The sequence below is a fragment of the Microcaecilia unicolor genome, chromosome 1, assembly GCF_901765095.1.
Source record: "Microcaecilia unicolor chromosome 1, aMicUni1.1, whole genome shotgun sequence".
Lineage (NCBI taxonomy): Eukaryota > Metazoa > Chordata > Amphibia > Gymnophiona > Siphonopidae > Microcaecilia > Microcaecilia unicolor.
In genome coordinates, this window is record NC_044031.1 from 98485318 (window position 1) to 98510069 (window position 24752).

The 24752-nt window shown below is 42.6% G+C and overlaps 1 protein-coding gene across 1 annotated transcript in view; it reads right to left on the reverse strand.

Moving 5' to 3' along the window:
* The window catches only part of ZEB1 (zinc finger E-box binding homeobox 1), a 387769-nt gene that overhangs the window by 142929 nt on the left and 220088 nt on the right, over positions 1–24752 (reverse strand). Inside the window, exon 3 of the mRNA XM_030199176.1 lies at positions 13236–13298. Within this exon, the coding sequence (XP_030055036.1) occupies positions 13236–13298 (63 nt within the window). The remainder of the gene's footprint in view (positions 1–13235; positions 13299–24752) is intronic.

Genomic DNA, 24752 nt, shown 5'->3' on the forward strand with positions numbered 1-24752 from the left:
ATGCAGGCGTTTAGAGTAAGCAGAGCTTTGGATTACAACGGAGCACGTGTCCTGCTGTTCCAGGATTACTCTGCACGAGTGTCGGATCAGAGAAAGAAAATGGGACAGCTGTGCAAGATACTTTACGATCAGGGAGTTCGGTTCTCAATCCTGTACCCGGCCAAAGTCCGTTTGCAGTATGAAAACAAAACCCTTTTCTTCACAGACCCGCTGGAGCTCAAGCAGTTTGTGGACAGGCTCCAGAAAAAATAAAGGAGGAGAGGATTGTATGCCCTGGAGCAGCATAAGGAATGTGACCGGAAGAGGAGAGTTTACTGTGGGACTGTGAGTTAACCTTTAAACAGGGAACACATGGAGAGTTAATGTGAACTATTGGGCGCTGGAGAATTCACGGCAGTCCTGAAAGAGGCAGAAGGGGAAGGCTGGTTAAGATGTATTCTGTTTTTGCGTTGGTTTTTGCTATGTTTGTGGGTGGCTTCCCCTGGTCGGCCCCTCTTGTGAGGCGGGGGCTACTGCCAATGTTTAGTTGTTAACTGTTTGGGAATCAATGTCTTGATATGCAATGTTTTCTTTATGCAGTGTTGCGGGGGGGGGGGGGGGGAGGGGGAAGTCGAGCTGGGTGGGGGTAAGGGTATGGTTGGAAGAGGGAGGAAAGTGGAGTATGAATGTGGGGGAATGTTTGATAAGACAATTGTGGGGGAATCTGAGTTGGGGATATTCTAGAAGCAGGGTGGAGGGGCCTGGGAACACTGGGGGTTAGGCTCTGGGTTTCCAAGGGGGGCAGGGAAGGGTTCTCAGGTATCGGGAGAAGAGACTTTTAATAGGCGGAGAAGGAAGTGGATTGATAGGGAACTGATGGGAGGGTCGAGCTGGGAGGCCAGCCCATCTGACAGTTGTAAAAATGTTAATGAGTATTCAAAGAATGACAAAACATGCCATCGGCAGGATTGCGAATAGTAACTTTAAATGTTGATGGAATCCACTCTCCTGTTAAAAGGACACGCTTATTGCAACATCTAAAAAGGCTGAAGGCAGATGTGGCACTATTACAGGAAACCCACCTGAATAAAGCAGAACATGAAAAATTGAGAAGGGATTGGGTGGGAGAAGTATATGCTGCCTCATATAGCGATCGTCAGAGAGGAGTAGCAATACTGGTTAAAAAATCTTTGGCATTCACCTTGCACGAGCTGATACAGGACTCAGAGGGCAGATGGGTAATAGTAGCTGGAAGTTTACAGGGGGTCAAAGTAGCCCTATGTAATCTTTATGCACCAAATCTGTACACACATCAGTTTTTTGTACATGTCCGATCGAAATTGGCAGCGTTTGAAGATTACCCCCTAATTGTAGGAGGGGACTTCAATATTACTAGTGACCCAACTATTGACTGCCAGCCCCCAAGGCCATTGTTAAAAGAACATTTTAATAAGGGAGTCAATTACCTAAGTGCGGAATTGGCATTGGTAGATGTATGGCGCACCTTACATGAGGAGGAAAGGGATTTCACTTTTTATTCCCATCCACACAAAGTGCATGCTCGTCTGGATTATGTATTGCTGTCAGGGGCTTTGCTTGGCAGAGTGCAAGCAGCGGCTATAGAGGAGGCGATAGTGTCAGATCATGCGCCGGTGTGGGTGGATGTTGAGTGGGGCACTGGTGCTCGTCCGGCACGCTGGCGCATTAACCCAGCGCTATATCAAAGTGCTGAGTTCCAAGCACACCTGAAAGGAGCGTGGGATGAATATGTGGCTGAGAACAGGGTGGAGGATGTAGGACCCAGAGTATATTGGGAGGCGGCAAAGGCAGTTCTTAGGGGGAAAATCATTGCATATACAGCAGCTAAGCGCAAGGAGCGGGATCAAGCATTGCTCAGTGCAGGGTGCAGGTTAGGAGAAGCGCGCCGGCAATATCTAACACGACACATAGAAGAAAACAGACGGGCATACATTGCTTGCAGAAAAGAGGTGCAGGCCTTGCTTAATGAACGAGCATTATACAGCATTAAATTGTATAAATATGGCCTACATAGATGGGGTAATAAGACAGGGAAATTGCTAGCCTCTTTGGTGCGGCAACGTGAGGGAAAACATTATATAACAAAATTAAAAGGAGAGGGGGCCAAAAGTATTACTTCACAGGAAGACATACAAGGAGAATTTGTGAAATTCTATGCATCTTTATATGAGTCTGGTACCTTCTCTAATCAAAGATGCGAGGAATTCATGCAAGGACTACGGCTGCCGCGCTTAGCGTTAGAGCAGGTGGCAATGTTATGTGCGCCTATAAAAGGCAAGGAAGTACAGGAAGTGATAAAGCAATTAAAATTAGCTAAGGCCCCTGGACCAGATGGATTGGGGTCAGAATTTCATAAAATACTCCAAGGTCAATGCATACCCGCATTTATAGATATGTGTGATGATATTCGCACGTCCCAGGACATGGGGTCCCATCTTAACCATGCATATATTACCGTGTTGCCCAAGCCAGGAAAAGATAGGGAGGTAGTGGGGTCATATAGGCCTATATCTCTTATAAATCAAGACCTTAAGATATTGGCTAGCGTACTGGCGGCCAGGCTGGGGGAACTGCTGCCTCTCATGATACATACTGACCAGGTGGGGTTTGTGAAGGGCAGGTATGCAGCAGCTAACATTTTAAAAGTATGCCGCATATTAAGAGAGAGAAAATTTCGGCGAGGGGATTCGATTTTAGCCAGTTTGGATGCAGAAAAGGCCTTTGACAAGGTCTTGTGGCCATACCTACTCTGGATTCTGCAACGGTGCGGCATAAGAGGGGCTTTTCTAGATTGGATTCGAGTGTTATATAGTAATCCAACGGCTCAGCTGCTGGTCAATGGCGCTCTCACATCTACTATAACACTGGGGCGGGGGACACGGCAGGGATGCCCGCTCTCGCCCTTGTTGTTTGTGTTGTCACTGGAGCCACTGGCCATCCGGTTGCGACATGATGAACGAGTGCGGGGCTTAAGCACGGGGGGCATAGAATATAAGGTCAATATGTTTGCGGATGACATGCTGTTACTACTGGATAATGCTGCACAGTCGCTGCCTGTAGCAATGGAGATAATTAAAGAGTTTGGGGAGTTTGCAGGGCTACGTATCAACTTTGGAAAGTCAGAGGCGTTGGCAATATCGAACCCTTGCCATAGTGTTACTTTAGAGACCTTTCCGTTATTATGGGCTCACACTGGAATAAAGTATTTGGGGGTGTACTTGAGTTCTGATATAGAGTGGGTATACAGGAAAAATGTTATAGAAAAAATAGAGATGATAAGGAGAATATGTGTACAGTGGAGAGACCTCCCGGTGAGCTTTCGAGGGAGGATAGCGTTGGTTAAGATGGTTCTCCTCCCCAAACTACTGTACCCATTGCAAATGATACCATTGTGGGTGGAACGGCGGGAAGACACTATATATCGTAGTACAATAGGCACCTTCATCTGGCATAATAGGCGCCCACGAATTGCATTTGCTCAATTAGTCAGAATTCGAAGGGAAGGGGGGTTAAGGCTCCCGGATCTCAGACAGTACAATGTAGCAGCTCTGATGAGGTGGCTGCATGAATGCCATACTGGAGAGGACAGGTACGCGCCCATGGAATTTTGGCAGAGTTGGTGCGTTCCTCTGGATGTGTTTACAGTATTGGGAGGGAATACGGGAACCCATGGGTCGCGTTACCGTAGGAATCCTTTCTTAAAAGCGTTGGGGAAGGCTTGGAGATGGTGGAGGGGAGTGATAGGAGGTGGGGGAAAGAACTATCCCTTTTTCTCGTTGGTTGATAACCCAGCATTCCCGGCAGGGCTAGGGAAAAGTAATTTTGAGACATGGGTAGAAGGGGGTTGCAAGTATATAGGGCAGTTGGTAGAGTTAGGAGATCAGGCTTTCCCATCCTTTGAGCAAGTTAAAAACATATGGCATCTTAATAATAAACATTTTTTTCAGTACTTGCAGGTACGGGACTATTACCAGAAACTGACACGAGCAGTGGGCTCCCCAGTCCGGTTCACGGGATTGGATAAAGTGTTTTTGTTGACCCCATCGAAGTCGAATGGGGTGTCCCAGTGGTATAAATGCATGGACGCTCATAAAAGAACTCAGCCACTGATGCGATTGGCGATGGGTTGGAGTGATATCCTTGGGGAAAATGTCACACAGGAAAGGCTAGGGAAGGCTTTTGACAAACTCCATAGTATTACATCTAATGCGGCGTTGCAGGATATTCAATTTAGAATATTGCACAGGGTGTATATTACCCGCCAACGGGGGAAAAAAATGGGACTATGGGCAGATGATAGATGTGTTAAATGTCAGGGAGGAACTGGCACATTTGTTCATTCGTTTGTGGAGTGCCCGACCCTGGCAGAGCTTTGGACACATGCACTAGAGACCATTGAAAGAGTTATAGCCAAACCATTTGAATGGTCTTTCTCGGTTTTGTTACTGGGAGAGTCAGAACAGTTAAGGGAGGAAGGCTTTTTAGAAGCACAGAGCCGGTTTGCTCTCCTCGCAATTCTGTTGGTTAAAAAATGCATACTGCAGGTTTGGGCGCAGCCGTCTCCGCCGTCTGTGCAGCAGTGGCACCGGATGATGGGAGAGATGGCGGAGTGGGTAGCGTTGCAGTATAAAGTGACATCAAAAAACAAACAGAGAGTGTATCAGGGATTGTGGAAAACATATACACAGCTATGTAGCTTGAAGAGCGTGGGGGATCCTTAATACAATCCACCAACACCTCTGAACTCATTAAGAGGTACCTGAGAGGGGGAGGGGAGGGGGAGGGGGGAGAGGGGTGGGGAAGGCATTCATATAAAAAATGAGAAAAGTCAGAAGGGGTGTAGATATGGATGGTCTTGTAAAGAGCGTTGGTCATTTTTGGAAAGTAATGATGGACAAAATGTTTGCATATATCTTGGACCGTGTATGTATAGAGTTTTCATGTTCAGAAATGTATTATGTGATTATTTGCCTTCTGGCACCAATAAAGATAATTCAAAAAAAAAAAAAAAAGAGAATACAGAGGCCAACTGAGTTGAGGGAATACCATCCAAGATAAATATCCGGGTGCGAGAGGGCATGTATCCGTGCCGCTGACGAATTTTTTCAGCAAGAGACTAAGCGAGGAATATGGGAGGTCAGAGCGAAAACAAAAGGTTCTAGAAACTGGGACGTCCCATTAAGGTACTATCCGCTGACAACGCCCAGAAGGTGAGAGTCTAGCAGGGTGAAATCAAGGAGGAAAAACAAAAAAACAAAAAATACACATAAGGTTCTCTTTTTTTTTTTTTCAATTATTCCAATGCCCATGAAATTGACGGAGTGAAAAATTGCCAAAGGAGACTACTGAGACTCCAAAGAGAATGCAGAAGAAATTCCTTCTTGGGAGCTAGAAAGTAAAATTGTATTCTGCAAAATAGAGGCAGGAAATGGCCGAAGGCCCAAGATCATCAAGAAAAAACATAAAGTGGGATGCTTGTAGAGAAGACAAAATACTGTATGCCAACTTGACTAAACAAAGAGAGAAAAACAGAGATATGAAATGAAATCTAATGAGATCACATGAAAGCTCAAAAGAGAGATCAAATGAGAGACCTGGCTACATTCACCACGTAACCTAGAGTCTGCCCAAAATGCACCACCCGTTGCTTGATGTGACAACTCTGCCAATAAGACTGTCTGTAATGAACCAGTCGTCTAGGAAAGGATGAAACGAGGAACCCTTGCTTCATGAGCGCCGCTGCTACTACGACCATAACTTAAGTGAAAGTGTGCGGAGCCGCCGCTAGACCGAAGAGCAGGGCAAGAAAACTGGTAATGAGGACCTTCTCAACATCCTCGTATCATGGTCATTTCTCCTCCCATACTGAGATGTACAGAGATGTACCGAGATGAATGTGGTATTTGCAACCTGTATGGACCACAACTGAGAACAGGATGGTGGGCTTGATGGACTCTTAGTCTTTCCCCGTATGACAAAACTCATGTACTGATAGCAAAAATGCACAGGAAGTGAAAGAATCCCTTCCAATTGAAAGGAAGCTGCAGAGTGAAGGCGCATAGAATGAAAATGAAAAGGAAAAATATGTGAAACGGACAAAAGTGGTGAAATTTTGTGCCACAGCCTTTCTGGTGAAGGCAATGGAGACAAGGCTGTATGTGACTTCAAGAAAGTTCGAGACAAGAACATAAGATCTCTAAGGAAGAGATAGTAGATGCTATGAACGAGCATACCGGACAAAAACCAGAATGTTTACAAACTGTTAATGCGGTATTGATAGAAAAAAACATAAATGACCTTATTCCCTAAGTAGTCATATGTTCCGTAATTACCAGAAAAAAGCCAAGATGAAAAAAAAATGAGAGGTTCACGACAGTTGGAAAAGTAGGGAAAATATGAATAAAGCATGCCCTCAAAGGCAGCTACAAAATTGGGCGCTTAGTAGCCAGGACTGTCTCTCAGGGAATACGAAAGAGCTACAGATCCCCATGGCCTCTGAACAATGCACCCTACGTCATAGAAAAAATTTATTAAGTTTTGAAAACACCGTAGAATACTATAGCCATCGAGGGAAATACTTGAAAGGAAATAAGATATTATAGCAAGAATTGTAGAGCACCAAATCATTGACTATTAGATCCTTATCCGCCATCATCTACTATGTTACCATTCTGAGGTAAATCCTGCTAACAGAAAAGGTGGTGAATTAGCACAACAGCCTGTTGGCGAAGGTGGAGGAGACAGTACTGTGTCTAAATTCAAGAAAACTGGAGACAAGATCTCTAAGGAAGAGGAAGGGATAGTAGATGGTATGTATAGGCATACTGGACCAAACCAGAAAGTTTACCATCTGCCAATGCTGAACTGATAGCGAAGATAAAAAAAACCCCAATTAGATGGTTTGAGAACCTTCCACTATCTTTAAGGGGGAAATATGCAAAATGAAAAAGTGACCTCATCCTCTAAGTGGTCATCTGTCCTGTAACTACCAGAAGAAAACCAAAATGAAATATGAGAGGGTTCAAGACAGTTGGAAAAGAAGGGAGGATATGAACCAAGCATACCTGCCGCTGAGTGATTGGGAGCTTGATAGACAGGGCAGTCCCCCAGAGAATATGAGAGAGCTTATATATATTTTTGGCATCAAAAAACAATCTACTCTATGCCTATAGTAAAAATTCTTAAATTCTGAAAAAAACACTGTATAATACTACAGCCAATGAGAGAAATGCTTAAACGTAACAAACTCTGTGCATACAAAAATTAAAATCATAACCTTGTCAAAACTGAAATTACAACCTTGCAGAATTTACATAGACTCAAGAAATATGGTAGAACCACAACACTGGGAAACCAGAGAGAAAAATAATCCTGGAATATAGAGCAAGCAGCCTCAAACCATTTGTGCAAATGGAGTGCATAAATGCGTTCTTCTGTTCTCATTCGTATAATTCGTTGTAGATTTAAATTACGGAGCGCCACACATAACACAGAGCACTGCGTGGAGCGCCACACAGAACACTGCGTTCTGAAGGAGCAGGCTGCAATATAGAAAACAACTCCGGCGCTGACAAAAAAACATGCTGCAGCCTCTCCTGCATAATGGAGCTCTCTACACCCAAATAAAAACACTTCGCGCAGTGGCGACGATAGCGACGGAGCGGGAAAAACAAAATGGGCATCCGGAGGTGCACCTGACCCGTCCAGAACTGCTACAGCAGACCGCGACGGCGAGGGACTCTGGGCTGACGATTGAAGCCCCGAAGACGGCGAAAGAGAAGGTCCCGACGCACCCCCCAGCGGTGTACAATATTTACAGGAGCCGGAAGAGGAGATCCCCCGACGCTGGCATACAGCGCAGCGTCTCAGCTTCTCGGACATGACGGTAATGCGCGTGCACGCACGTACCCGATTCGCGCCAAAAACTTTTTTTTTCCTTGAAGCCCTGCTCCGCCAAACAAACCGCTAAAATTAAAACTGACCAAAAAAAAAACGGAGGGAAGAGCAATAACCAGCCAAGAAAACTCCTCCAAATTACTGCTGCCTTTTTTTTTTTTTTAACAGCCAGATAATATAGACACCCAAACAGCAACCAGAGCTGCCTGCTCGTTAAAGTAATGGGGAAAAACTCCGCTGAAGAGTAACAGAATAACACAGAGCCGCCTGCTCGTGATTTAGCTTGCTCTTTAAAATGCTTATAAGTTTTAACTTTCTATAGTGGCTGCCTCTCCCAAAGACATACACCTTTCTAAACAAAGGGTAGTCCTTCCCAGCTACGTATGGGAGATGGGGAGGAAGGGGGGAGGGACTCGGGGACACCCGAGTTTAACACCCCCAGAGGCTGTAAAGAAAAGAAACAAGAAAGGAAAAGAAATTCCTGCCTGACCAGCGTCTAACAGAGAATTCCTAGGCACAGAAGAAGAGGTAGCACAGTTGTTCTTATTATGAACCTCTAAAAGAGAAAGAGAAAGAAAGACTAAAGGGCTCGCTTCCTACCTGCTGGGAGACTGAGAAAATACTGAGGCTAAGGTCACATGGCCAGGGCTCCTATTGGCTCTCTAGAGTCAGAGTTTTTTCTCAGTCTCCACCTGCTGGTAGGCGAGCACAACCCATCAGTCCAATCCTGGTCCGGTCCGGAGGGACACTAAGGAAATGTCTATTTTATTATATATTTCCACTATTCATGATGTATTGTAAGCCACATTGAGCCTGCAAAGAGGTGGGAAAATGCGGGATACAAATGCAATAAATAAATAAATAAATAAATAAATAAATATACTGTAGTGATGGAAGGTAAAATCGCAATGATGGAAAGTAAAAACTACCAGTCCATTTTGACTTGAATGTAGTGGATACACTGGACACCCTGATTCAGAGAGATGAACCAGACTTCATTTCCCCATTAAGACATTTAAAAATCAAAAGAATTGCTATTACACAAAGTCTGACAGATAATCAATGTAGTTCTTGCATTTTGTGAGAGATGCATTTTCTTTCATAAGCCAAATTACACGAATTGCTGAAATTTGTATTATTGTGTAGGCCATCAACCAACACAGGGGACAGAAATAATTAACTACGGGGAAAAATATGATGCAAACAAAAAACCCCACAGTAACCTATGAAAGCAACAAAGTATCTGTAAAATTATTTAAAAAAATTTGAGTGTTCATAGCAGCAAACAAAGATGACATCATAAGGGGGCGGAGCAAGATGGCGGCAGCAACATCATTCCGCGAGTGACCCTTCGGATAGCGCTGTGTTAAACCTACACCTCTTGGTAGATTTTTCTTCTTAAGATTTATCTTACCTTTCTTTCCTTAACGATGCCGCATACCAAGAGGAAGGGGGTTTTGAGAACCGGAGCCCTGCCGGTACGAACTTCGACTCCAACACAGCTCTCTATCCAAGGATTCCTCGCGAGAACCCCTGCTACGACGCCGGGAAGCCCTGCTGAGCTCGCTGCCTGAGGAGAGGCTGAGCTTCAGGGGCAGGACGTTTCATTGTCCCCCCCCCGGTGCGCCCACCCCCACCGCAACCGGCTGAGGTCGAGGATGGAGGAGTAGCCCCTAACCGTGGTGACGGGAGAGGAGAGCTACTACTGGGTCCCCACTTCGACGCTACAGCTGAGGCCTGTATAATAGCAATGGCTGAGAGTCAGATGGCACAGAGACCAGGAAAATCTTTAGTCTCCTCGCCGGCGGTGACTCTTGAGGCGATATGGGAGACTCTACAGACGGTGATGGAATCAACTAGCAAGACTGAACTGTTAGTGGGTAATGTAAAGGAATTAACTACTTAATTTTCCTCCATGAAAGAAGAGGTAACTGAAAAGATTCAAAATTTGTCAGTTGAAACTTCTAAATTGAAGGAAACCTCAGTTAAACTAATACAAGACAATATGCTGATACATAAAAAGTTGGAACAAAATTTAAAATTTACATTAGAAAATGTGCCCCCAGTGAATAAAATTTATTATCTCCCTACAAAGAAAGCAACGCAAGTGTTGGAACAACCGGATTTAAATGTATCAGAACTACTAGAAACGTCGCTGACTGATACAACTGAGCGGCAAACTTTGCTGGTTTCATTCATATTTCCGCAAGATTTAGAATCTGTTAGGAAGATGGCCTTGAAGAACTTGCAAATCCCATTTTATGGGGGGAAAATCTGGGTATTCCCAGATGTTACTAAACAAACTCAAAACAGAAGGAAAGACTTCTTAGCACTTCGTGCTGAAACTTTGTCTTTAGGAGCCTCGTTTCACTTGAACTATCCTTGCAAATGCAATATAAAATATTTAGGGGTAAAATATGTTTTCTTTGAACCTGAACATTTAAAACAATGTATTTCTCAGAAAAAATTAATATAATGCTTCTTGAATCTAACCCGTTATGTTTCGCCTTAAGACTAGGATGTTGGGAGTGTAATTATATTTTTGAGGGTTTGTAATAATCTGCTATTGCTTTATTTCAATCCTGAGATATGTTGAAGTAAATTTCTTTCTCCTAAGTGAACGGCTCTTGGCCCCTGGAATTTGGTGGTCTAATACAAGTTTTGTAATATTTTCCTGATTTATTTTGTTTAGCTATGTGGTAATTTCTTAACTGTATTACCTATTCAAGTAGTAAATGCTTGTAAAAATGTGAAAATGATAAAAAAAAAAAAGATGACATCATAAAACTAATTGTCATGACCTATAACTTGTAATCATCACACTTTTTCAAAGTCCCAATTAATCAAAAATAAATGTGAAACACAATTGCTTAATAAAAAATGAATTAATGCACACCAGTGTTAATCCACAGAGCTGAGGGGTGGTTCTACTTACCTGTTCCACTGTAATCGAAGATACTAGGACTTCTACAAAAAATTGTTGAAATCTTGTTTACCTGATCCTTTGGTACAGTTATTTCAGACAGATTATTCTGCAATAATGTAGTTGAGTATCATCAGTGAATAGGTTTTGTTTGCAAGTTGTGTAACAGATTGTTTTTATGTTTTGTTTTTAAGCTGTATATGTAAACATGTTTCTTGCCAAAAACAGTAAAAGCTCTCTACACAATTTCAAAAAGTGTCTCTTCGGTCCCCAAAATGGTCCATGTGTCATGACCCCATAATTGGAAAAATTTTAATTTTCTACAACTCTAAAACTGCATTATCATGGCTTCAGTTACTTCAAAACCATCATTAGATTGCATCTAACTTCAGGCTCATTCTGCTTTACAAAATGAGCATTTGTTCTCATTTTGGTCATCTATGAACCACTGGGCACTTATCTTTTCTAGTGCTGAACTTATGCCTCAATACCTCAGCATACCATAAGTATCAAATCATTTATATTATTATTATTAGGTTCTTAATTTACCACCTTTCTGTGGTACAACCGAAGCACATCTGAGACCAGTGATGCACCCTTCATAAAATTCCAAATTTTAGGTATTTAGTTTTCTAATATGGTCCTTCTTAGTACAATTATTCTAGAAGGAAAGTAATTCCTAACATCTACAGGAGTTGAAAGTTACATAATCATGTACCACAATCAACTTGTTTCTCAGATCTAGCATTTATAAACTAGTTAGTAAAGATGATGGCTCAATATGATGCAACACAGGGGGACCTCTCTCAACACATATAAAGTCTTAGATATATAAGAGTGAGGGAGGAGAGGCCTAATGGTTAGTGCAGCAGGCTTTGATCCTGGCAACCTGGGTTCAATTCCCACTGCAGCTCCTTGTGACCTTGGGCAAGTCACTTAACCTTCCATTGCCCCAGGTACAAAAACTTAGATTATGAGCCCTCTGGGGACAAAGAGTACCTGCATATAATGTGTACACCACTGTGTATGTCTAGTAGCACTATAGAAATGATTAGTAATAGTATAGATACTTATGAAAAATGCTGCATTGGTTATTTTTATTTGGCTAACAGAAGTGCTCTGTGGCACATGTATAATATTACTAAAACTAATACACTCAAAAATATAAAGTGTGCGTCCATAAGTGAAAAATTTTATGCCACTGAAATAAGGTACACCAAAGCACATACAAACAAAATGAAGAACAAAAAGGTATATTAATTATAAAAAAAACAACAAGTAGAAGAGAAGCTATTCTGAGCTGTAACAATATAAACCTCTATAAAACTGACTTTGAAATATAGAGTTCACATTTTCAAATTCTCTGCACCTGAATTTTCATTCCACTATTAGAGAAGACAGTGTAAGAGTGTATGGAATAAACCTGCTTCCCCTTAAGTACACTTCCTCACAAGGCTACTTTAAGAGAGTTCTAGCTCTAGACTGCTTAGCCAGAGGAAGTATAAACATGGAACAGAATAAGACAGGGAGGCTCAGAGCAGGAAGAACACCCTTCAGAGTAAACCTCCATGAATTAAGGCCAAGGTACCAGAAGAAAGGCCAAGGTAGGAAAGTTCTCAGTTGAACACTGAATAGCTGACCTCATGGCTTAGCAGAAACCAGACCCTTTGACTGTTAAATGTTGACCTTTAAGTTCATACTCCTGTGTAAATGCTGATTAGCTGTAGCCTGGCAAGAACTACCGGAATGGAGCTACAAGAGATCACAACTGGATATATAAATTGATGCACAACCCAATAAAGAGTTTTGTTTTACTTTACACTGTGGCTTGGCTGTATCTGTGGAGGGTCCGTGCCTTGCACCTCTCATGCTGTCATTCAAGAACAGCTGAAAAATTCTGATGGGGCTTTGCTAATGCAAAAGCAGCAGGTTAAGAATACAATTTTGCTACTTAGTTATATGGAATTAAAATTAAAATAAAGCAAAAATTTGTATTGCTCACTTATTTAAGAGTTACTATTGAAGGAAAAAAGGAAAAGGAAATCATGAAACATTATGGGTTTGAATCAAGAGGCTTACCCATGCTACCATGCATGCAGAAAAAAAAAAGATTAGTAAATCAGGCCTTAGAGGAACCCTCCCTTCTGCCAAATTCTGGTGGTATGCAAAACTCTGTCCACAGGAATGCATCTCCCCATATATGAGCAGAATAGTACTACTTTTGTCATAAGAAAATTTCAAAGTAAGACTTCTCCAGATAATTCACTATCTAGGAAGTCATGAATTTTGAAAAGTCTAAAGTTTATTAGCATTTTTAACATTTTTGAATTCTGTAAAATAAATTTTTTCAAAAGAGGTAAATACATAATTGCTGCTAAATATATGGTACAATAAGTACCTGTACATCCTGCTTCATCTACATCTGCTTCAGGCCCCAGGGTTTCTTTTGCTTCTGTTTCACCTTTAGAAGAATGAAAAATTCAGATAAAATCACACCACTTGCCTTAAACATCAAGATAGGCTTTTTTTTTTTGGCATAAAATACACCACAACTGAATAGCATTTAGCAAGAAATAATATACTGGCAGCAAAAAAAACAAAAAAACAAAACCTATTTATTAAGCTGCACAGCAATGCCGACATAGCCTATTCAAAGTGAATGGGCTGTGTCGGCATTAGCGCATAGCAGCCGCTAGCATGGCTTAGTAAACGGGGTGGGGGGGGAGTATTGCTTGCTTTTCTGAAGTAGGCTGTGAAAACTAAGGCTGTTTATAGCTATTCTGCATGCTATTTTAGACTCTCTAATTTGTAATTTTTCAATTTATATTTATCTTTTCATTACTTTTTATTCTTTCATTTTGTTAGGGGTGCATTTTGATTAAAATTTGTAATCACGATTAATTGTGTAACTAAAGATATGATATTTATTTTTCCCCACTGCAGCTCCTTGCGACTCTGGGCAATGGAAGGTTAAGGGGCCCTTTTACAGAGCGGAGGTAAGCAATGTGGGCTTTACTGCTCACTCTTCCGGGACTACCGCTGGCCCACTGTGGCCGCTGGCAGTAGTCCCGCCCCGAGTGTGTGCCATTTCCAGGGGGAAAAGAAAACCCCTGGAAATGGCTTGTGCAGCGATAACCCGGCGGTAATCAGGCATCGCCGCACGCTGCCCGGTTACCGCTGGGTTAGCACAGGATCCTTATTACCACCTCAATGGGTGGTAATAAGGGCTCCCTGACACATGACCATACAGTAAGAGTTCTCTTACCACATTGCCATGTGTGCTGGGGGCTTTTTTATCTGCTGTCGTAAAAAGGGCCCTGGAACGTGGGAAAAACAGCCCCTCCCGCACCTTGGTAAAAGGACTCCTAAGTGACTTGCCCAGAGTTGCTAGGAGCTGAAGTGGGAAAATAAAAACACCTTATAATCACGTGATTAAGATTTTAATCAAAATGCAGCCCTAATTTTTAAAGCTGCCTTTGCGATATCACAGCCAGTCTGGTTTTCAGGATGTCCACAATGATTATGCATGAGATCAAATAGACATCCACTGGAGACCTAATATATGCAAGTTCCTTCATATGTAAACATTGTGGATCACTTGAAAACTCATTTGGGTGTAGGGACACCAGAACAAGTTTGGAAAGCCAGGAGGTAGATAGTGGTATGAAAGATTCCCATTTAGTAGGCTTCCCTCGATTGGAAGGAACTGGCAAACAAATACTAAATCCTATTTTATTAATGCGTACAACATTTAGGAAGAGTCGGTATTAAGGTGTGGTAAAAAGTTGGACTTTTACTACACCGTAACTTACTAAAGAAAGTGGTAACTCTGTTCTGTAATTTAGTCATTACCATGGTAAAATAATGTTGCTTGCGGTCAACCTCAAGCCAAGTTATTTTAATGTAGTGGGAGCATTAGGCCACAAAGCTGGGGCCCAATGCACCCAGGGGACTTCTTAAAGCAACCAAAAATCAGACCACCCGACTTCTAATCCAATTGTTCTTCCCACTGCACTGAGTATTTTGCCAGGATGCTGACACTATGAAACCTCTCAGCTAAACATTATGGCTTCCCTATGAGGAAAGGCTGAAGTGGCTAGGGCTCTTCAGCTTGGAGAAAAGACGTCTGAGGGGAGATCTGATAGAGGTCTGTAAAATAATGAGTGGAGTGGAATGGAATGGGTAGACATGAATCGTTTGTTTACTCTTTCCAAAAATACTAGGCCTAGGGGGCATGTGATGAAGCTACAAAATAGTAAATTTAAAACGACTCTGAGAAAATTTTTCTTCACTCAACATGATAAGGAAGGCAAAGAGGGACTTTGAAAAAAAGATTGCATTGGAGGCAAAAATGCATAGTAAAATTTTTTTTAGGTATATTAATAGCAAGAATCTGGCAAAAGGATCGGCAATGCTATAATAATGGGTGATTTCAATTACCGTTTTTCAAAAATTCTACAATCTACCAGCGTTTTAAGGGTGATAACAAATATATGAACATGTAAGATGGTGAAGACAAAAAAGACCTCAGTGAGAACCGGACACACCTCTGTTCAAAGGACACTCCTTAAATAGAGAGGGGACCTCTTTAATCATTAGTCTAAAAAAAAACTCCACATACTCCTCTTTCATATTATAAAAAATAACACCCTTTCAAACCACTGTAGAGGAAGGCAAAAAAGTATATTCGGCTAAACGCCGTTACTTAGCTTGGATAGTGAAATCAGAGTAATTCTCTTCCTTACGTGTAGTGTATCTCACAGTCCATTCCTGCACTCAGTCTAATTCCCGACAGGGTAGGCCTGTTTCGCCAATCAAATGGCTGCCTCAGGGGAAAACAACAAACAAATTTTACAAAAACACATCCAAGTCTCGACCCACGCCTTCACTGCAATTTGAACATCTCCTCAGGAATGGCGGTCGACTTCCATACTTCTGGAGTTAGTTATAAATGAGCAACGTCTGACCTCATCCTGTTTACGTCATCAAGTCACGTACATTCAAAGGAAAGCCTTCCATTCAATGGAGACATTTAATCCACCCGGAATCACAGATCGTAAGATAAAAATCCATCTCTGCTCCTTTTGTCTTAGAACTTTTCTAATATCACCTCTTCGTTCAGTGACATGTATTTGTTCAATTACAATGCATTTCAAATCAGAAAATTGATGATGTTTACTCATACAATGTTATACCATGGGTTCATGTGTTTTATTAATCTGGATACAATCCACCTTATAATTGAAAGAGAAAAACGCCTAGATTTCGACCCAAATCGGGAGATAGACGTTTATCTCACAAAAACAAATAAATCAGTATAATGGAAAGCCGATTTTGGATGTTTTCAACTGCACTCCATCGCGGAAGCATACAAAGTTGACGGGGGCATTTCGGAGGCGTGGCGAAGGTGGAACTGGGGCATTGTTATTGGCCGAGGAGAGATGGGCGCCTTTCGCCGATAATGGAAAAAAAGTATGCGTTTGTAGCTATAATTTAGGGCACTTTTCCTGGACCCTGTTTTTTCACGAATAAGGCCCCAAAAAGTGCCCTAAATGACCAGATTACCCCCAGAGGGAATCGGGGATGACCTCCCATGACTCCCCCAGTGGTCACTAACCCCCTCCCACCACAAAAAAATGATGTTTCACAACTTTTTATTTTCACCCTCAAATGTCATACCCACCTCCCTGGCAGCAGTATGCAGGTCCCTGGAGCAGTTGTTAGGGGGTGCAGTGGACTTCACGCAGGTGGACCTAGGCCCATCCCCCCCACCTGTTACAATTGTGCTGCTTAATGCTTAGTCGTCCAACCCCCCCAAACCCACTGTACCCACATGTAGGTGCCCCCCTTCACCCCTTAGGGCTATAGTAATGGTGTAGACTTGTGGGCAATGGGTTTTGAGGGGGATTTGGGGGGCTCAACACACAAGGGAAGGGTGCTATGCACCTGGGAGCTCTTTTACCTTTTTTTGTTTTTGTAAAAGTGCCCCCTAGGGTGCCCGGTTGGTGTCCTGGCATGTGAGGGGGACCAGTGCACTACGAATCCTGGCCCCTCCCAAGAACAAATGCCTTGGATTTATTCGTTTTTGAGCTGGGCGCTTTCATTTTCCATTATCACTGAAAAACAAAAACGCCCAGCTCACAAATTGTCGAATAAAACATGGACGTCTATTTTTTTCGAAAATACGGTTCGGTCCGCCCCTTCACGGACCCGTTCTCGGAGATAAACGCCTATGGAGATAGACGTTTTCGTTCAGTTATGCCCCTCAGTGTCTACGTTCAATTAATCATGTCTTCAAAGCACGAGACGTCTGCCCCACATAATACAATTCACACGGGCAGCTAATAATTAAATGACATTTCTAGATGTGCAATCTGTAGTCGCATGCAAGTCATAGGATGTTCCTGTCTTATGATCCACAAATACACTGGTATTTATCATGTCGCACACCATGCAGTTTCCACATGCACGATGGGATCCTTCGCCCCTCTGTCTCAAACTTTCTCTGTTCCAAATATCTGCCCGGCATAGTTTGTCATTCAAATTACTACTTCTCTGAAAGGCAAAGAGGATGCGTAAATCCTGTAAACAGGGATGAATATTCAGTAACTCTAATTAGATAAATTAGATAAATTCCAGAAAGAATTGCGAGCCCAAAAGATTAAAAAATATCAAAGGGATGAGCGAGATTACAAAGAAGGATATATTTATCCATGGATGAGGAAAGATCACATGGAGGGTGTAGTGAATAAAAAACAAACTCGGTTCCAGTGCTCCTCTGATACATCGAGTAGTGAGGACCCGGATCCGCCGGGGGAGCAAAGAAAAAAATCTCAAGGAAAAAACAGAGGTTGGAGAGCAAGTGGGAGAGGGAACCGAAATACCAATCAACGACCCGAAACGAGGTCACGACGACGCAACCAGTAGTGGTGAATATTTCAAATCGCCAATTGACTTTGAATGAGTTTCAGGTGTTGAGTAAAGGACTGTCGTTTGTGCCCACTGGCTTCCATGATCCTTTTTTGTTTTGGACGGACATTGAGAAATTCATACGGAAGCTGAATTTGAAATTGTTTTTTGCTTCTGGAGAACAAGCAGTTAGTAATGACCGTTCCTTGGTCAGTGAACCTTCTAAATGGACACCTACAGGAAATTTGGACGCGGTATTATCTACATTCAGAGCAGGTATCCTGAAGGAGGTGGAGGAAGCTGAATCCTGCTTGCCCAGACGAAGAATGAATTTGAGCTATGATGAACAACGGGCTTTACAAAGTTTACAACATGATTTAACCATAACTATAAGAAAAGCGGATAAGGGAGGTGCAGTTGTAGTTCAGAATATGGTGGACTACATGAATGAGATCAGAAGACAATTATCAGACACTAACACTTATTTGGAAGTGAAGATCCCTCAGAAATGGTGCAGGAGCATATTTTACAATTGACCAATAAGGGTAGAAGATTGGGTTGCTGACTCAAAAAGAATATATGTTTTTGAATTGTAGGCATTTCAAGGTACCCATCTTCTACACCCTGCCAAAAATACATAAGAACATAGAGGCCCCTCCGGGGCGTCCCATTGTGTTGGCCAAAGGATCTCTACTAGAAAGTTCAGCGCAGTTTATAGATAAGATCTTGCAACCTCAGATGCTACTTATTAAATCTTATGTACAAGATAGCTCTCATTTTTTACGTATATTGGAAATGATGCAGGGACAGCTAACCCCTAATTCCATATTAGTGACTCTGGATGTTTGCGCGCTCTATACTTCTATCCCTCAAATAGAAACGTTGGGGGTCCTGGAAGGGATTCTGGAACGACGACCCAGACCACATCTGATCCCTACAGATTTTCTTTTGGAACTGATAAAGATCACCTTATCAGAGAATTACTTTACATGGGATCTCAAATACTATTTTCAGAAAACAGGAGTATCCATGGGTGCAGCTTGTTCCCCCACGATTGCTAATCTTTTTATGGAGGCATTCGAAACGCAAATAATATACACATTAGAGCTGTTTAGATATGCCAGATGTTGGTCACGATGTATTGATGAAATCTTTATGGTGTGGGGAGGCACAGTAGCCCGTTGGATCAATTCGTCCAAGAATTAAATACATGTCATGAGACGATCAAGTTTGAATTTAAACATAGCAACATTGGGATTGCCTTTTTGGATATCTGGGTGGAAGTGGTTGCAGGAAGTCTGGAAACTTCTGTGTTCACAAAGTCTGCTGACAGAAACACCACATTGCAATTTAGCAGCATGCATCCAGATCATTGCAGAACTAATATTCGCTTTGCTCAATTTTTACAGCATAGGATTTGGTCCACTACAGATAGATTTCAGAAACATGCCAAGAAATTGGAAACCAAATTATGTGATCGAGGGTATCCCAAGCACTTGGTATCTAAAGCCCGAAAGAGAGCATTTTTTAACTACAGAGAATGGCTATTACATCCAAAAGTGCCACTGGTGGACAAAGAGGAGGTGGTCACGTTTGTGACCCGGTTTAATTCCCATTCTAACATTATGACTAGGATAATTTAAAAGCATTTAGCGTTATTGAATATTCATCCCTGTTCACAGGATTTACGCATCCTCTTTGCCTTTCAGAGAAGTAGTAATCTGAATGACAAACTATGCCGGGCAGATATTTGGAACAGAGAAAGTTTGAGACAGAGGGGCGAAGGATCCCATCGTGCATGTGGAAGCTGCACGGTGTGTGACATTATCATAAATACCAGTGTATTTGTGGATCATAAGACAGGAACATCCTATGACTTGCATGCGACTACAGATTGCACATCTAGAAATGTCATTTAATTATTAGCTGCCCGTGTGAATTGTATTATGTGGGGCAGACGTCTCGTGCTTTGAAGACACGATTGATTGAACATAAACGTTTTATCCAGACTAATAAAACACATGAACCCATGGTATCACATTGTATGAGTAAACATCATCAATTTTCTGATTTGAAATGCATTGTAATTGAACAAGTACATGTCACACTGAACGAAGAGGTGATATTAGAAAAGTTCTAAGACAAAAGGAGCAGAGATGGATTTTTATCTTACGATCTGTGATGCCGGGTGGATTAAATGTCTCCATTGAATGGAAGGCTTTCCTTTGAATGTACGTGACTTGATGACGTAAACAGGATGAGGTCAGACGTTGCTCATTTATAACTAACTCCAGAAGTATGGAAGTCGACCGCCATTCCTGAGGAGATGTTCAAATTGCAGTGAAGGCGTGGGTCGAGACTTGGATGTGTTTTTGTAAAATTTGTTTGTTGTTTTCTCCTGAGGCAGCCATTTGATTGGCGAAACAGGCCTACCCTGTCGGGAATTAGACTGAGTGCAGGAATGGACTGTGAGATACACTGCACGGAAGGAAGAGAATTACGCTGATTTCACTATCCAAGCTAAGTAACGGCGTTTAGCCGAATATACCTTTCTTGCCTTCCTCTACAGTGGTTTGAAAGGGTGTTATGTTTTATAACATGAAAGAGGAGTATGTGGAGTTTTTTTGAGACTAATGATTAAAGAGGTCCCCTCTCTATTTAAGGAGTGTCCTTTGAACAGAGGTGTGTCCGGTTCTCACTGAGGTCTTTTTTTTCTTCACCATCTTACATGTTCATATATTTGTTATCACCCTTAAAACGCTGGTAGATTGTAGAATTTTTGAAAAACGGTATTGATTGTATTCTACATATTCCATATATTGCAGTGATTTCAATTACCCCAATATGACTGGATAAATGTTACACTAGGGAGTGCCAGGGAGATAAAATTTCTAGATGCACTAAATAAATGCTTCTTGGAGCAGCTGGTCCAGGAACCGATGAGAGGGGGAGCCATTTTGGATCTGGTCCTTGGTGGTGTGCCAGGCATAGTGCGAGATGTGGTGGTGTTGGGTCCCCTGAGAAACATGATCAAGTTTCAGCTACTATCTGTGATGAACCTGCAAAGGAAATCTACTGTAGCTGCATTTAATTTTCAAAAGGGCGACTATAATGAGGAAAATGGTTAAAAAGAAACTAAAAGGATCAGCTGTAAAGGTTAAGACACTAAATCAGGCATGGACATTATTCAAAACTATCATCTTGGAAACCCAGTCCAGATGCATTCCACGTATTTGCAAAGGTGGAAAGAAGAGAAAATGTCAGCCAGCATGGATAAAAGGTGAAGTAAAAGAGGCCAAAAAATTGTCCTTCAAAGAATGGAAAAAGGATCCAAATGAAGAAAATAAGAAGCAACATAAGCACTGGCAAGTAAGATGCACAGCATTAATAAAGAAGGCTAAAAGAGAATATCAAGAGAAACTCACAGTAGTAACGTTTTCAGGAACATTAGAAGAGAGGGAATCCATGGGACCGTTAGATCACAAAGGAGAAAAAGGGGCGCTCAGGGACGACAAGGCCATAGCTGGGAAGCTGAATTAATTATTTGCTTCTGTCTTTATGGAACATGATGTTAGAGATCTGCCTGTACCGAAAATAGTTTCAAGGGTGATGATGCTAAGGAACTGAAAGGAATCTCGGTGAACCTGGAAAATGTACTGAGCCAAACTGACAAATTAAAGAGTAGTAAATCACCTGAACTGGATGGCATACACATCCAAGGGTACTCAAAGAACTCAAGCATGAAACTGATGATCTGCTGCTAGTAATATGTAACCTATCGTTAAAATCGTCCGTAGTACCTGAAGATTGCAAGGTGGCCAATGTGTGACGTCAATTTTTAAAAAGAGTTCTAAGGGTGACCCTGGAAATTATAAACCGGTAAGCCTGACGTTGGTGCCGGGCAAAATAATGGAAACTATTATAAAGAATAATATTACAAAACACTTAGACAAACATGTTTTAATGGTACAGAGTCAGCATGGGTTCAGCCGAGGGAAGTCCTGCCTCATCAATTTGCTTCATTTCTTTGAAGGCATGAATAAACATGTGGATAAAGGTGAGCCGGTTGATGTAGTGTATCTACACTTTCAAACAACTTTTGATAAAGTTCCTCATGAGAGTCTTCTGAGAAAATTAAAGTCATGGGATAGGAGGCAAAGGTTCTGGTGTTGATCAGGAATTGGTTAATGGACAGAAAACAGAAGAAAGGATTAAATGATCATTTCTCTCAATGGAGGAGGGTGAACAGTGGAGTGGAGCAGGGATCTGTACTGGGACCGAAGCTATTTAATATATCTATATATATAAAAGGCAACCCCAACGTTCTGAAGCCTCCACGGAAGTTGAGGCGCCCGAGATATCCGGTGTGCCCTGGAGTGTCTGCACCGCCCTCGCGTCAAAACGTCATGACGCGTCAAAACGTCATGACGTCGAGGGCGGAGCTATTGACACTCGAGGACTGAAACGGCCCACAGCGAACAAGGCAAGTAGCTTCGAGGGACGGAGGGAGGGGGCCCCTTGCTAGTGCCCGTTTCATTCCGCTCAGCAATGGGCATTTTTTCCTAGTTTATAAATGATATGAAAATCAGAACGACAAGTGAGGTGATCAAATTTGCAGATGATAGAAAACTATTCAAGGTTGTTAAAACACATGTGGACTGTGAAATATTGCAGGAAAACACTAGGAAATGGGAAGACTGGCATCCAAATGGCAAATTAAATTTAATGTGGACAAATGTAAGGTGATGCACATTGCAAAGAATAATCCGAATCAAAGTTACCTGATGCTGAGGTTCACCTTGGGGGTCAGCGCTCAAGAAAAGGATCTGGGTGTCGTTGTAGATAATACGCTGATATCTTCTGCTCAGTGTGCAGCGGTGGCCAAAAAAGCAAACAGGATGCTAGGAATTATTAAGAAACGTATGGTGAATAAAACCAAAGACACTATAATGCCTTTGTATCGTTCCATGGTGCATCCGCACCTTGAGTATTGTGTTCCATTCTGGTTGCTGTATCTCAAAAAAAATATATAGCGGAATTAGAAAAGATTCAAAGAAGAGCGACCAAAATGATAAAGGGGATGGAACTCCTCTCGTATGAGGAAAGGCTAAAGAGGTTAGGGCTCTTCAGCTTGGAAAAGAGATGGATGAAGAGAGATATAATTGAGGTCTACAAAATACTGAGTGGTGTAGAAGTCAATCGATTTTTCACTCGTTCCAAAAGTACAAAGACTAAGGGACACTCAAGGAAGTTACATGGAAATACTTTCAAAACAAATAGGAGGAAATGTTTTTATACTCAACGAATAGTTAAGGTCTGTAACTCTTTGCCGGAGGATGTGGTAACAGCGGTTAGTGTATCTGTGTTTAAAAAAAGGTTTCGACAAATTCCTGGAGGAAAAGTCCATAGTCTGCTATTGAGACAGTCATGGGAAGCAACTGCTTGCCCTCAGTGGCATAGGAAGGGGGGGGGGGGGGGGCGGTCCGCCCCAGGTGCATGCCGCTGGGGGGGGTGTCAGCTCCGCTGGTTCCCTGCTCCCTCTGCCCCGGAACAGGTTACTTCCTGTTCCGGGGCAGAGATAGCAGGGAACCAGCGGAGCTGATGCAGCTCCCAGTGACATACACTCAGGGCGGTTCGGCCCTCCTGCCCATCCCTCGCCGCTTTCCCATGTAAGTACGCGCTACGGGGGGGGGGGGGGTGTGCACTCTGGAGGGGGGAGGGTGCGCCGTGCTGCACCCAGGGGTGGGTGTGTGTGTGGGGGGGGGGGGGGGGGGGTGCGCAGCGGCAACCTGCCCCGGGTATCAGCTGCCCTCGCTACGGCACTGCTTGCCCTGAGATTTGTAGTACGGAGTGTTGCCACGATTTGGGTTTCTGCTAGGTACTTGTGGCCTGGCTTTGCCACTGTTTGGAAAACAGGATACTGGGATAGATGGACCATTGGTCTGACCCAGTATGGCTACTTTTATGTTCTTATTCAATGGCAAGGGATAGGCTAGCTCTGTATGATGCCAGGAAACCCTGTCTGTGCCTAGAAATTGTAAACACAATATTAACCCCCCCTCCCCCCCCAAACACACACACAGTGACAGGAATGAGATTGGAGGAATCCCTCACAGCTTAGAGGGAACATCAGTGTCCACCCTGGGTGGTAGTGATCACTACATGGTATGGTTTGATAAGAGAAAAATGTGGTGCCCGGTCACATCAAACCCAAAGTCCAGGATTTCAAATATGTAGACTCTCCAAGAGGAAGAAGGGAGGGTAAGTGAAGCTATATATACTGCTGGCCTTGAGAATAGCTACTACAGATAAGCAATTTTTCTCAAAACAGAAGCAGGATACATTTATCCTCACATGTGGGACTCACTAGCTACAGGCTGCCTTCAACAAAACAGTGGATAATGAACTATAAGCCACATAACAGCCTGGTAAGGCAGCCTGGAACAGAAATAACTGGGACCATGGGGTGGAGTTCAATTCTGAACCCCAAATATGCTCTGGAGGACTGTCTGGTCAAACTGACTCATGTTGGGAGTCCTGTTCCCAACAATAATTAGGTGTAAATGTATGGACCAGAGACCACATTGCAGCTCTGCAAATTCCCTCTAGAGACTGATCTCAAGTAGCTTATCAACATATAAGCTACTTGAGATTTATAACATTATGAGTCATGACATAACCCTCTAGTGTCAGGCCCAACTGGGCATAAGTAAAGAAAATGCAGTCTGCTAGCTGGTGACAGCATCTCCCATCCTGTTTAATTCAAAAGAAAAAGCTGGGTGGACTTTCTATGGACTTTGGACTACAAGAAAGCCTTGGCCTTCTGTCTGGAATGGGCAAAGTGTGCAGTGTGCTTTCAGGTTTGTGAGCATGAGTTTTGAGAAAAAATGTTGGCAGGGCAATTTACTACATTAAGGAATTTAAGATGCGAGTACAAGACCACTTTACTGTTGAAAAACTTTGTATAAGGTGGATCAGCTATTTATGTTTATTAAATTTCATATAT